The following is a 15,577-nucleotide window of genomic DNA, read 5'->3' as shown; positions in this document are numbered from 1 at the left end:
ACTTCTATGTTTGGCATTGAGCTCATAGTTAGTGCTGCTGTTAGACTGGACTGCATTTTACTGACAGCTGTTTCTAATTTTGTGTCCTCCCAGTTTATATACAACAGGGGGGACAGAATAGTAGAAACAGCTCTGAATTAAAGGAGCAAAATGCCAAACATAGAACTGAATGAACACCTCTATTACTGTAGTGTGACATAACATAACATAACATAACATAACAAAACATAACAAAACATTACATAACACAACAAGAACAGTCAGTCACTTCAACATAATGCACCAACATGCATCTTTCCGTGATGCTTTCTTCAGGACATACTGGCCAAAGTGTGAATTTTGAGCTTTAGGTGACCTTGATCCTGACCTTTGACCCAGATACTCCAAAGTACAATCAGCTCATCTGCTAGCTCACTCACTGCCAGTCCCTGCATGAATTTCCATCCACATCTCTCCATTAGTTTTTGAGTTATCAAAACAAACAAGCATAGGTAAAAACATAACAAAACACAACATCTGATAACATAATGGACACTGTAATGTAGCATCAAACCTAGCCTAAGACAACATAACAGCCTAACCTAACACAGCAGAGCATAACAGGCTAATATACATATAGCATAATCTAACCTTAGTTTAATTTAAATTGCCTGACGTGGCCTCATTCTAATAAAACCAAAGTCAACATGCAGCGCAGCAGAACAAGAAAAACCTGACTGACTTTTCTCATGTGGCATTTGATAACAATCAGCTGTTACTTAGCTTTCACCGAGTCGGCTCAGTGGTGACGGCTCTATTATTCAGTCCAGGAACTCGAAACCGTTCACCGTAACAAACCTGTGTGTCCTGTGTGAATTCTAATATTGAGCAGCACTTTATATTTATATTTTGAATTCAGCAAGTTCATCGAGTTCATCCCGAGCCTGGTGTCAGCGGAGGCTGTGTGAAACATACAGCCGCACCAGAATAAAGCAGATAGCAGAGTAAATATCCGGGTGAAGTAGAGGATAACACACTGGTAATTTCCCTCTGTTGCTCCACACAATACAACAGCTCAGCGAGCATTATCAAATAATCTCAATTACATCCACCAGCATGACAAGGGTGGTGTTTTTTTCTATTCTTATTATCACTGTAGCTTTGGCTCATAGTCCAACACAGGCTTAGCCTCTGAACCTGCTCTGTTGTAACGCAACATGCACTAATCTCATGGACATCTGTGCTCACACTCTCTCACACACACACACACACACACACACACAACGGTTTAATGCATGAATGTACGAGATACACAGCCAAACATGCACGCACGCACACAGCTTTCCTTTCATTATGTAACTCTAATCGGAGGCCTGTCCTCAAATGCAGCCATTGTGCAGGAGCGCTGCAGCTGAGTGAACTGATAGCAGGACGGTGGAAGTGTCCAGACTGTTGGCACAAGCCGGCGAACCATCAAGAGGAACCGGCGCTGCCTTACACTTCCACCGTGTGAGCGGAGACAGACGTGACACGAGCGACAGATTCATGGAAAATCATTATCTGCGAAAACATCTCTCTGCTGCTCATAATGCACTTGTGAGCGGATTTTAGTTGCAAAGTTACCCTGAATCATCAGTCTGAAGTCATTATGCTGCTGCCTGTAAATGTCAAAACACCAACAATTATAGTTTCATGTCACGATAATACAATTTAAGAACAAATAAAGCAATGCAGCACATAGTCAGCGCATTGAGTCAAAGAAAATATCTTGCTTAGTGCTACTTGGAAAATGTAAATACTGGGAAATGAACACTGTGTGCTCTACCTTAATACAAATTATAATTATTGTTGTTTTACCAGCATGATTTTAGTTGCAAAGTTACCCAGGATTATCAGTCTGAAGTCACTGTGCTGCCTGTAAATGTCAAAATACTCAAAACTGTAGTTTCATGCCATGGCGATACACTTTATAACAAGTAAAACAAGGACAGTAGCTGCCCTGAGATATTAAGATTTGAGTTATTAGTTATTAATATTAGTTGTTAAAGACTATATTTTGTTTATTGCTGTTTGGATAACGTAAATACTAAGGACTAAACACTGCATGCTCTAGTTTGCTACAAGATATTATGTTCAGGTTATTATTATGATTTGATGATGACAATTAAAAAATATATATATTGCATGATATGTTTCCTCATCTGACAAAGGTTTGGTTTTAATTTGCATCCTGTGTGGGATTCTGAGGCCAAAAGTAGAAGTGAAGAATCCTATGTTAAGAGTTTTGTGCGTGGAAACTCCTTTGTGATTCCAAGCAACTGAAAAAAAAAAAAAAAATGCGTAAAACATCAAAATGACATTAAAAAAAAAAAAAAAAAAATCCAGGATGTGTGTTTGTCCATACTATCAGTCATCAGTTTGACAAGTTGTCGATACAGAATATCTCTGCACCATCTGCCACCAGCACTGATCCCTGCTGATATATTTTGCTTGGCTAATAAACTGATTTTGATTTCTGGTATTTTCACCGACTTCCAGGTCCACCTACACAGCTTTGATGAAACCACTTTGGTCTGGCTCCTGGACGAGGAGAAGAGGAAGAAAAAGACAGGAAGTCATGAGTTCTGTTAAACTGTCGCTGAAACGGATATGCCGACTACATCTCTCTCACACACACACACACACACACACACAGTGGATTCTGTCTCTTCTCTGATGAAAACATTTGGTCTTGATCTGAACCGGATGTGTTAGCTGATGATTTTCTGTCCGTGTGTCCTCAGCAGATGCAGCAGACTTGGGTCAAACAGTAGCTGCAAAATAAACCTCAGTGTGTGTGTGTGTGTGTGTGTGTGTGTCTAAAACCTGCTTGCAGAACCAGATGGGCGGGATTTCCAGCGCTGGGTTCCGGAGCTGTCAGTGAAGTGGATTTAAATCACTTTCAAACACAGTTCATGCCAGTCCAATGAAACTGGCACACACTGTATTCTGCAGACTGAAAGTGAAAAAACATTTTTCTTTTCTCCCTTCTTTGCTCGTACTCGTACTAGCAGAGCAGTTTTTACACTATATGGCACCCACACATACATGTTTTAAATGCCAGATGTGTCTAAACTGAGCTGCGGATGTGGCACATCGCAACAAAACAGAATAGTTACTCAAATTTGCAGTTGCTGTTATTTCTTACCAGCTGTTTGCTCAAATAATTCAAAGCTAAAACTGTTTTCTTACTAAAAATGAGAAACGACGCAACCTTTCATTAGCTTATTTTCTCATTTTCAAGACTTGGAAAACTCTGAGGCTTTCAACTTTCAAATTTCATGCATTACTTCATGGTTTTTGTCAGTCGAAAACTAAATTGTCCCCACTTCAATGCAGTTTTTACACAGCCTAGTGCACCTGTAAAATGAATAAAATGAGTTTTCCTTTAAAGCAATATTAAAGTCAGGAAATTAAGATGATCATACAGCGTGCACCTGACCACAGGCACACACACACACACACATACACACAAACACCTGTTGTGGTGGGGCGGAAAGGCCCCTGAAGCAGCTTTTGCACCGTATGACACCAGAACTCTCCACTGAAATCACTGCAAACTGGATTCCTGTGGGCTGGGTAGCAGCTTTGCTATTCAGTGGCGGGGCAAACACTTTCATTTAGTCACCCGTGAGCCTAATTACCCACACACACACACACACACATATACACACACACACATATATATATATCCTGATTAGGATGCTGGGATCTCAGTGGGACATCCAGCTCCTCAGCGGTGTGTCCATCTGCACCCAGCGATGTAGCGGAAATAACAAGGTGGGTTAACTGTGGCCTCCAGTCAGCGAGAGCATCAAATTATTTCCAATATGACAAGACATATGGCTATATTTTAATAAAAGCACTGGGTGTCTTATGTCTTATTCCATAAAAATACAACAACCCTATTTTCACATGAATTGCATCACTCAGACACCGCTTAGTGTAATGTATATTTTGAATAAATTCATGTCAGTGTGTAAGTGTGGCAAACTGTCCTGCATGTAAACAGGAGGCTGAACTGGGCTTAATTTGTACGCTGCCACCGGTGTCACTGCAAACAAGATGACACATTTCACCCTCCAGTGGAAAATAGATAGCATGGCATACAGCAGGCTGCATGCTGCCTTCAAGTGGCGCCGTAAATGTTGTAATTACGACATGGACGGACAGTGACGCCGACGTAGGGCTTGAAAATACACCAAAGTAAAAATACAGCTGGCAGGCAGAGAGAGACGCTGTTGTTTGGTGTGAGAAAATGATAAGTATTACTGTGTGTCACTTTATGGTTTAATAAAACACACTCTTTTGGAAAAATGCTTCTGTCGCAGGTTCTGTTTTATCATTGTCTCCGACAGAGGCCGGGCACATGAGGCACAGGTTGTGTTTCCCTGGATAATCATTCTCTTTTATTGATGTTTTATCATGTGTACTTATTCTATCACTGTGATTGTTGGTTTTGTTACTGCCCTTGTTTGTCCTGTGAGACACTTTGTAGCCTCTTTTTTAAAAAAATGCTCTGCAAAAAAAGGTATTACTAATAGTAGCACTAATAGTAATACCAGTAGTAGTAGTAGCAGTAGTGCAAGCAGCAGTGGTAGTAGTGGTGGTATTAGTAGTACAGTGTTCGCAGTAATTTGTAGTAGTAGTTGCAGTAGTATTAGTAATAGTAGTGTTCTAGTTGTAGTGATAGCAATAGTTGTGATAGAATTAGTAGTATTGGTAGTAATAGTAGTAGTATTACATGTAATTGTAATAGTAGTCATAGTAATAGTAGTGCTATGACTATTAGTAGTGTAGTGGTCGTAATAATAATAGTAGTAATAGTAGTACTATTAATAGTAGTAGTATTAGTAGTAATAGTAGTGTAGTAGTTGTCATAATAGTAGTAATATTCCATCTAGTAGTGGCAGCCATAGTAATAGTATCAGTAATAGTAGTAGTCATAGTGATAGTAATGGTTGTAGTATTAGTAGTAATAGAAGTAGTAGTAGATGTTGTAATAGTAATTGTAGTAATTCTAGTAGTAGTGGGCTAATAGTAGTAGCCTAAGGCAAGGCAGATTTATTTATTTAACACATTTCATACACAGGAACAATTCAAAATGATTGACAGAAAAATGAAAATACAATAAAATCAAAGATATACACAAAATGCAAGAGTACAAAAGTTTCATCCCAAGTAGTAGTACTTGTTGTTAAAGCAGTAGTAACAGTAATAGCAGTAGTAGTCATCAAAGTAGAAATGGTAATAAGTTGAAGTAATAGTAGTATTAGTAATCATAGTGTAGTAGTTATAGTAATATAATAGTAGGGGTAGTAGTAATAGAGGTAGTATTACATTTAGTAATAATAGTAGTGTTGTGGTAATAGTAGTAGAAATAGTAGTGCCATCAGTAATAGTAGTGTGGTACTCATAATAACAGTAGTAATTGTAGCACTAGTAATAGTAGTAATATCAGTTGTGATAGTAGTGTAGTAATCACAGTAATAGTAGTAATTCTAGTACTAGTAGGCTAATAGTAAGGCAAGGCAACTTTATTCATTTAAGCACATTTCATACACAGGAACAATTCAAAATGCTTGACAGAAAAATAAAAACATAATATAATTAAAGATACTGAAAAAGAGTACAAGAGTACAAAAAAATCATCACAAGTAGTAGCACTTGTGGTCATGACAGTAGTAACAGTAATAGCAGTAATAGTCATCGTACTATAAATAGTAATAACAGTAGGAGTCACAATATCAATAGCAGTAATAGTAGCCATAGTAGTAGCCATAGTAGTAGCAATAGTAATATCAGTAGTGGTAACAGTAGTAAGAGTAGTAGTAGTCATCATAGCAGAAATAGTAATAGTAGTAGTCATAATATCAATAGCAGTAATAGTAGTCATTGCCATAGTAGTACTAATAGTAATATCAGTAGCAGCAACAGTAGTAACTGTAATAGTAGCAGACATAATATTAATGGCAGTAATAGTAGTCATTGCCATAGTAGTAGTAATAGTAATAGTAATATCAGTAGTAAAAGCAGTAATAACAGTAATAGTGGTAGTCATAATATTAATGGCAGTAATAGTCATTGCCATAGTAGTAGTAAGAGTAATAGTAATATCAGCAGTAAAAGCAGTAGTAACAGTAATAGTGGTAGTCATAACATCATTAGCAGTAATAGTAGTCATTGCCACAGTACTAGTAATAGTAATATCAGTGGTGGTAATGGTAGTAACAGTAATGGTAGCACTAGTTGCAGCAATGTAAGCTACAAACAGAAATGTAAACAGTTAGTGTTGGAAACAGGCGCTAACAAGCAGCACCTGAAGGCATCATGGCTTTAGTGTGTCATGTCTCCCAGCAGGTAAACTGTGTGGCTGTGTTTGCACATAAACAGCACACACACAGTCAACAGGCTGCAGTGTCTATACTGTTCATGTGGCCGCTCTCCTCGACGCTCCTCACTAATCATTAACCTCTGCTGCTCTGTCTGGCCGGCTAATAAAAGCGGCGCAGGGAAGGTGATCTTGCCGTGTCCTTGCGCTGATTGCCCGCTCCCTTTTCCAGATTTTCATTTACCTGGTGCCGTTTACAGCTCAAATACCTGCCCTGTGTTGCTGACACACGGTTAACAATATGGTGATCCCCTTTCACAGATTTATTTCCCCTAAAACCGGCTCATCAAGGTGAGGAAAGTGAAAGCAGGTACAGTGGAGGTGGAAAAGCAGAAGTCCCGAGTTTAGTTTTTATTTCGTCCCAGAGCTGCGCAGGTAAGTGGACGCTCTCCTGCTGTACTTTTGCCACGATGTGTTGATTTCTTGAGGAAAATGTTAACAGTTTATTTGCTCGGGTCAAATATTTGTCTTGCAGTCAGGCGTGTAGAGAGAGCAGGCGACCACTAGAGGATTTTCAGGCGGAGTTACACTAAAGTTGCTCAGAGAGAGAAAAAAGCCCATTGTATGTATAGTTGGTATTTATTTGTCCTTCACGCAGCCTTATCAGCAACTTTCTCACCGTGGTTAAAGACAAGGAGAGGAAGTTTGTCTGAGTTCACCCTCACCTCCAGATCTTAATTAATGTCTGTAATAATCATATTATCAGTGTCCGACGGACTTAATAGTGAGTTCATGGTGTGGTGTTTTAATGGGAACCTATCTGATATCATTATTATTCATATATTCTGTGTTATTTTAATATAACAGCAGCACTGATAGTGGTGTTTGTATAATGTCCATGTGAAGTTTGATTATTTTTTTAAAAGATTATAGAAATATGTTGACTCACTGTATCCTGTAACTATCCCATGATAGGATTATTTCACATTTTAAAAAAATCAAGTCTATAACAATCATACTGTGGGTAATAATGATTCATAAGGGCATCCCAGTTTTTTTTTTTTTTTTTTTGGCATGAATTATCATTGTAAGGCTGTTCCATTGTCCTTAGACAACTAGTGAATTTTTGAATGTCTAAAAGTTTTTGTGGATATGGTATTTAAAAAACAAACAAACAAACAAACAACAACAACAACAACAAAAACACTTTAATAAACAGTAAAAGAGGCCCCCAGGTACATTTTTAGCTGTTTAAGTTTGAAACATGAATAAAACCTTACTGGGTTTCATGTTTCCTGTCACTTCAGTAATAACCTGCAGTACTGACAGTACACAAGCAAGTTCACTTGGACCTGAGGAATAATAAAAAGAAAAATTATAATACCTGAGTGAAATACCACCTGTGATTATGCAAAATGAATCTGATGGCAGTTTGTAGCCATACAGACAGACTGACAGGTCAGATCTGTTGGTCCGTCATATGTCAAGATGTATTGTAATTTAATGCTTCCTTAACATGGTATTGCACATTAAATAAACCAGTATGCCAGCTGACGTTGAAACTGTTTCCCAGTTTCACTTTCACCCTGCGATACCTGTGTCGATAAGACCTGCACATCTAGTTCGTCTCTTTTGCAAAAAACCATGTTTTCAGTAAACAAAAGTGCTCTGCCTGTTCCTGCTGACCGGAGCCACAACAACCAGAAACACATTTACGGGCTCAGACTCTGCCTGGCTCGGCGCCGTGCAGGTAGCGGCTTTAACCTTTAACTCGGTGCTGTTTCCTTTGCAGCCGGACTCGGTTTTAATGCGATGAAATGGCAGGAATGATGGAAGGATGTGGTGACACGGGAGGCATGAACAGCGTTCAGGGACAAGAAGAGGACAGAGTCTCTGTGAAGAGCAACGGGAAGACGCCGAAACTGGGGACGCTGAAGAGGAGTTTTCGAAAGAGCATAAAGCGCATGGGAGGGAAGAGTCCCCTCTCCTCCAACAGCAAGGGGTCAAAGGCCAGGCGCAAGTCAGACACCGGGGCGCCCAACCACGACTCGGGACATCAGCATGCACCTCCATCACCCAGTGAGTACCGCCGAGGCTTTTAGCGGTCATGAAATCTGCTGTGAGATGGGATTTCCTGGTAGTTAGATAATGGCCTGCCAAGGTCACTGCAAGAGGAAAGCGCTCTGAGATTTGAGTGCCAGTGTTTACATACTTGCTGCACCAGACTTAACTCACTGACAAGTAATCATAAGCCATTTGGTGGACACTTTCAACCCAAGAAACTCACAGCACCGATGAGTGAGTGTTTAGTTTGCAGCATGTGGAAAGTGAACTCCAACTTCACTGAAATCCAACTCTTCCACACTCTTAAAGGACCACACCAGTGATTTTGAATGTGATTTTGAAAGTTTGAATGTGAAAAAAAAATCATACGGCTTATAAAGATTTCACAACATATAATCAAAATCCCTCTGTTTTTAAATTTGAATTTGTGACAAAGTGAAATAAAAACATTTTGTAGATATTAAACATGTATGTAAAATCATTGGTATGGTCCTTTAATAATCTGTGATTTTCGACACATTCCAGTAGTTTTGGTGACCCGTTTTCCTTTGACCCACCCTGTCTGCTTCTAGTTCAGTTTTCCTTCCCAGAATGCCTTTTGACAAGCCCCAAAGAAAGTGTGTGAGTTTGTTTTTTTCAGGTGTGTGTTATACGTGCAGGTGGAGAGAACAGTAGCGATAATTGAGCCATGCAAAAATGACGGTGTCTGCAAAATTGTGAGTTTAGAAAAAAGCCCTTCCTCTTTGTGAGGGACTGACACAAAAATCTGATGTTTATTTTTCATGTTTTAGATCAAACTTCATTGTAGCTGCACTTGAAGTGTTTCAGCGTGACATCGTCTTGTCACATTTGTCCAATCATCTTTGAGAATAAAAAAATATATATATTACCAAAAAAGGCACCAAGAAATGTGAGCTACATTGGTACATTGGCTGTTTTTTCTTGACCTCACTGCAGTGTTTCAGGGCTATGGTTGTATTTTTGCATGATAAAATTATTATCAGTCACAGTCACTTAATTAGGCTACTCTGGTTCAACTGAGATGTACTTGTGTGATTTCATTTGGAGTTAAACCGGCACTCAGCGATTTCAGAACCTATTAACAATCCTGAAACTAACTTGTGCTTTTGTAGACTTTTGTAGTCCTATTACATAGACCAACCCCAAGTCGCTAAGCCCAGCCATTTTGCTGGGCCCATTGACCTCCTTTCTCTTTTTGTTGCCAAATTACGGCCCCGCCCACTTCCTCCACGCGCCTCCTCAGCTTCATTCAAAGCGTCTCTGAAATGACACATTCTGCAGATAAACATATCTAAATTTCAGATCACCGGCACGAGTGCCTCTGTCACTGCAGTCAGCGCTGCAGCCACACAAAAAGTTCATTCACAGCAGCATCACCTTGCGTCTGAAAGTCTGCAGCTGCACCACATTTCCAACCAGGACCTTAGAGACAAAATAGTCTGTGTTAATCTGTGTTGAGAGTCAAATGTGTCCCTCGTTTAAACTCAAAAACATATTTTTTTTAACCCTTAACGTTCGGTTTTATACCATGAACCCAGAAACAGGATTGACTCTGTTCGTTCTCCAATAGAGTTTGAACTCTTGATACCCTCTAGTGGTCAGAAATTGTGCCTGCATCTTGTAGTTACAAGATGCAGTTATAAGCTAAACCGCATTTCTTTTATCATAATTAGATGCAGTTTTTTTTACACCACAACACAAGTAAGGCAGACGCATATTTTTATTATGTTTTTGGCAACAGATATGCAGCTTGTCTTAATGCTCTGCTGTTATCAGCGACACGTATTAGCTATAGAGAACGAGAGTGAAAGGGAAAGCAATAATGTTAATAGTTTTTCTAAGGGTTTTGTGGTTAGATTGCTATGATAATGTTATTCCAAACTGACTGAACAACTCTGGCATTCAAGCGTTTGGAAGGTGTGTGTGCTAATTAAACATTACAAGAAAAGAAAAGAAAGAGAGGAAAAGAAAAGCAAAAGCAAAAGTGACTGGCTTGGAAATTTTCAAAGCTCAAAAATTCCAGCAGCCATTAACTGATTGTTCCCTCAAATATCCTTTTAAGTAACTCCGTCACTCTTCTATTGAGTGAAATATTAAAAGCCACGTTGTTTTATGGCTGCAGCTGCACATCAGATAGCGAAGATGTGCATGTCTTGTGCTTCATTTTAGACACATTTCCCTGGGTATGTCTGGTGTCTTTTGAAACCTTGGGATCTCCACTACAATAAAACTCTGTGGGTGTGAGCAGAGCGATGATGAGCTCAGTGGTGGGACTGGCAGGTGTGGGGGGGGTTGAAGGTAACAGTGAGTTGAATGGAACTGAGTCATGAACCCGTGCCGCTGTGTTATGGTGATTTGCACATTTGAGCAAGCAAATTAATACATGTGGTACCTTTTAGTCGCATGCATAATAAAACATAGTCACTGACAGCAGAAATTAAAAAAGGGATTTCAAAACTGCACTTTCATTTTCGCCGTGCGTTTGCTTTACCTGGATCCAAGCCAAAGCAACCTGGCGCTTTTCATCGTGACTCAATCTCCTAACATTCCTCCTTGATTTGGATTTAGGTCGCGTTAAAGGACAGCCAGGCCATACCTAAGGGACACACACACACACACACACACACATACACACACATACACTTGCTCTCTCTCTCTGTTGTGTACTTTCTTCAGCTCAGTAAATGTGAATATTCAGAAGCTAAAACCATATCAGTGTCCTGAATTGAGCTTTGTCTTTTAACACCGGCATTGTGAAAAAGAGAGATATGATCGTGAATAAACAAGGAACAAGGAAGCCAGTAGAGGGTAAAAGTAGCATCATGGGGAAATTCTCTCATTTTATCCAGCTCAGAGTTTCAGTCCTGTCGTCCTTTTTCTCCGTCTGGCTCAGGTTTGAGCGCTGGCTCTCTGATGGTGTCTCCTCTGAAGAACATCAACAGCCTTTTCCAGAAAAAAGAGGAGGACGGGACCAAGGGCTCACCATCTGCCAACAAGAAATCACAGACACACTCTAGGACACTATCAGGTACAACAGTCAATCAGCAGTGGACACATAACTGTGTAGCAACACCAGTCAGTGAGGAAAACTCCTGTGTTAATGGGCACATTCCTTTTTGCAGGGATTGAACTTGTGATACTGCCAAAATTTAACTTGGACTGACACAACTTTTTCTGTGTCTTGAATTTCTTAACCCACATATAACTGTGATGATCACCTATTTTCACTGTTGCATATCTTAAAACGTCAATATGTAACTGCTCTCCTCAAGGAATACGCCAGTGTTTTGAGCAAAATCTCCCTTTTCCGACTTACCCAGGTGTTTACCCACTGTTTTAGTTCCTCTGGGTAGCATTTTGTGTTAGCTTAGCATAAAGACTTGAAGTCTATAGGAATTGTTGGCCTGGCTCCGTAAAAGTGAAAAAATAAACCTTACAGCAGCTCTGAAGCTGTCGGATTTACACAGTGGATCATTTGATATGAAATACAAGACTTGAAATTTAAAAAATTACTCTTTTGGGAGGAATTTATTTGTGCTGGATCTTTATTTACCCTCAGCAGTGTGCGGATCAGTGCAATAGATGGAAGGATAAATGTGTTCAGCGGTTACAGTCATAACATCTAACTTCTCCTGAAATGACTCTCTTTTTAAAAAAAGACAAATCCAAGTCTTGTATTTCAAATCCACATGATACACCATGTAAATCAGACAGTTTCAGAGCTGCTGTAAGGTTTATTTTTTCACTTTGACAACGCCAGGCTAACGACTCTCATAGACTTCAAGTCTTTATGCTAAGCTAACACAACATGATACCCATAGGAACTGAACCACTGGACGTACAGAGGTGAAAATGGTATCCAACATCTGGTCTCCGTCTGGGGAAGTTGGGAAAAGGACATTTTGGCCAAATGTCGGAGTATTCCTTTAAGGCAAGAAATGCATGCTTAGTCCCACCGAGCTGGCCAAGTCTCCACCACGACACTCGTCAGTCATGTTGACAAGGTGTCATGTAGCCTGAGGCCGAGGCAGCCGGCCTCTGTGAAGCCTCCACAGGCGCTGGCCAAACAGATGGTGAACATTGCCAAGTGCAAGACAAAAATAAGCACTGCTGATGTTCACTCTTTTTTTGATTTTTGTGTCTTGTCTCCTGCATATTTAGCTTTGCCTTATTTTTGCCCCAAAGCATCTACAGCATCACTGAAAAAAACAATTTCAGACAAACAAGGTGGTGTTATGGGCATGAACACACATCGTTACAGAGAGAAATAGACTGATAATGTAGAGTATATCCTGTGTACTTATTGTTAAACAGATGCATATTGCAGCTTCAATGTAAACGGTGCACTGCTGATCCCTAGAACCCACTGCGGCCTTTGCTGACACTTTGTTTAAGCGCGGGGCCTCCATTCGCCGCAGCCTCGGATTCAACAATAAGAAAGACAAGGAGAAGACGGCCAAGCCGGAGCCGCTCAGCACAGCGTCTGAAGCCCCTGTGGAGATGAAGAGGGAGGAGGAAACGGTGTGGGAGGAGATCGAAGAGTCATACACGCTTCCAGAAATACCCGACACGCCACTATCAGGTGAAGCCTCCTGCACTGTTGCATTATTTTTACCTTTTATTCATCCAAGGAAGGTTTTGCTGAGCTGGCGTCGTCCTGCACAGCTTCTCATTTGAAACACATTCACTTGGTTCCTGACAAACGATGCCCGTGAATCAGCTCAGCATAACTGAATACACATGGTTGGGTTCTGTGTTGTTTTTGAAATGAAAATGTCTGCCGATACAACATGCCGATTTAGGAAATAGACCTGATTTGCCCTGTTTGCAAGCCTGTGCCTGTAGGATGATACCTTTTTAAAGGGAAATTCCAGCCCTGAGCACATTAACCACGGTTAGACATGAACAACCAGATGGTGGAGAGTATCAGGTTTGTTATTTTGCATATACGTTAAACTGCTGATATTAAAATATCTGATTAACATAATAACTTATGCAGTGAACGCTCATGTTAGCAGCTGGTTATATAGTTGGATTTTAACTTTAATATCGATTTTTGGAAATTTGTGACTTTACAATCTCAGAATTTTTGTGTTGTTTTTCCTCATAAATTTACAACTTTAATCTCGGATATTCCCCAGAATATTACCCGTCCCCCTCTGCTCCTCCAGAATTTTTTTTTCCCTACAGTGGCCCTGAAGCGCCGCCGTACCTCAGCCCTTCTCTCAGATGGCATCCTGCAGAGGAGGCAGCTAGAGTGCTCGTTTCATCCTGTGCCTTTACTTTGCCTTCAGGAGACCTTGACATTTTAAATTGTCACACCTGATACAAGCTGCCAGGCAGTTTGTCCTTCGGTTTCTCCAGAATCAGGTCTTCAGCGTTGCAGGTGCTGCTATCTGAAAGGACACCGCTAGCTGCAAGCTACAAGTCAAGATGGCAGCGAGGAAATCTTTCCACTGTGTTTTGTGGCTCCGCTCAGACCTCCCGGCCTCTCTGTCTGTGTATTAAACCTCAGAGAACATCATTCTCTGTTTTGACAACAGACGTATCCACTGATAGACATCTTTATTCCTAATGCAAACACCTGGCAGCTCAGTTTGTCTGCAGACAATCTGCTGACGCCATCGTCTGCTTGAAATTTCTGACTCCAGCTCATATGTGGATTATTGGCTTATGCGGAGAAATAACAGCCACAGTTGATTTCTCATGGTTTAAACAAGGGCAGGATGGTGTTTCCTCCTGCGGTCCTCCAGTTCTCCGCCCAGAAAACCGACATGTTGTGAGGAAAAAATCTTGTCAGTTTCCATTGAGACGACCTGGTAGGGATGCACGATAATATCGACATCGACCCAAAATGAAAATTTCTGCTGATGTGAAATAGGTTGTGTCGTCAGGATCGTCCCGGGCAGAGCAACATCCACACCTGCTGAAGTCGGATGAAATAAGTAGAAAGAAAATGTCATGTTTTGCAAAACCTAAGCTGAGGTAGTTCTGTGAACGTGTACATTTTGAAAAGCATTGCATTTTATGTCTGCACCAGCCAGTGGGCCTTCACAGTAAGAGTAGACACGAAAAATGTTAATTCCACGACAGGAGAGAGTTGATGCTCTCTGCAGTGGAAAAGAAAATCTGTGCACATATCAGCAATTGATCAAAAGAGTTGGAAAATATCGGCAGGACGGATATCGGCAAAAAAATCCAATATCGTGCCTCCCTGCTTGGTGGCACGGTTGGTCTTCACAAGGGGGTGCAGCAAGCTTATCTCGAATGTTGTGTCTGTTCTCTGCAGGGAGGCAAAACAATACAATGATGTGGAAATCCAAAATTATAGGGTGACATATTATCAATCAATCAATCAGACTTTATTTGTGCAGCACTTCTCATACAAGCACATGTAACACAAAGTGCCTCACACAGTAAAACAATGAAACAATAAACCCAACCCTCTCTCAAAAAGAAGAGACAATAAAAGACAAAAAGGATCCGAGGAAACACTGTCATTAATCTCATCAATCTGCACTGAGGAAACACCAGAGGCACAATGCAGAGCAGCAGAAAGAGATAAAAATAGCGAAATAAAAGTAGTAAGTTAAGTAAGTTATGAAAAGCAGAGAATAAACAAACAAGCAAACAAGTAAGAAAGCAAATTAACACTCCAAACAGTAGATAAAAAGTAAATAAATGGTTAAGAGTGCAAGATAAAATAATAAAATAATAAAATGAGAGGACATGTATAGAGGTGAGTCACACTAGAGCAGCAGGGGACTGAAACAAAACAAAAGACAAAATAACCTGCCTTGTCTACTTCTGCCTGAGTCGGTGATTGCCTGCATTTCCCAGAATGCCTTGCGTCAGCCCCCGGAGGGGAGGTTTTCTCGGTGTAGGTGTGTGTGGGTGGAGAGAGAGTGGTAGTCAAATTGTGCCAGCTGAGAGAAACATGAGAGTGGAGAGAGAACAACACTGTGGTGTTAATTAAATAAAACATTAGTAAAGTTATTTCGGAGGTCCATTTGGCTGCTGTTAATGGAGAATCTGGTCTCTGTGCCTCTTTTTAACGCAATGGATTTTCTCTCGCTTTCATTGTGAGCGACTGACACCTAAACCTTTACGGGCGATGTGTCAGATTTTCTGCTGTCCAACTCG

The 15,577-nt window shown here is 40.4% G+C and overlaps 1 protein-coding gene across 1 annotated transcript in view; it reads left to right on the top strand.

The window, feature by feature from the left end:
- The first annotated feature begins 8,082 nt into the window (after positions 1-8,082).
- Positions 8,083-15,577, top strand: part of exoc3l4 (exocyst complex component 3-like 4) — a 32,178-nt gene continuing 24,683 nt past the window's right edge. The window contains exons 1-3 of the mRNA XM_030045306.1: positions 8,083-8,428; positions 11,328-11,462; positions 12,795-13,016. Coding sequence (XP_029901166.1) covers positions 8,167-8,428; positions 11,328-11,462; positions 12,795-13,016 — 619 coding nt within the window. The 5' untranslated portion in view covers positions 8,083-8,166. The remainder of the gene's footprint in view (positions 8,429-11,327; positions 11,463-12,794; positions 13,017-15,577) is intronic.

This window comes from Myripristis murdjan, chromosome 22 (assembly GCF_902150065.1).
Source record: "Myripristis murdjan chromosome 22, fMyrMur1.1, whole genome shotgun sequence".
NCBI classification, from domain to species: Eukaryota; Metazoa; Chordata; class Actinopteri; order Holocentriformes; family Holocentridae; genus Myripristis; species Myripristis murdjan.
Note: the sequence above shows the minus strand (reverse complement) of the source record. Positions and strands in the feature narration are given on the sequence as shown.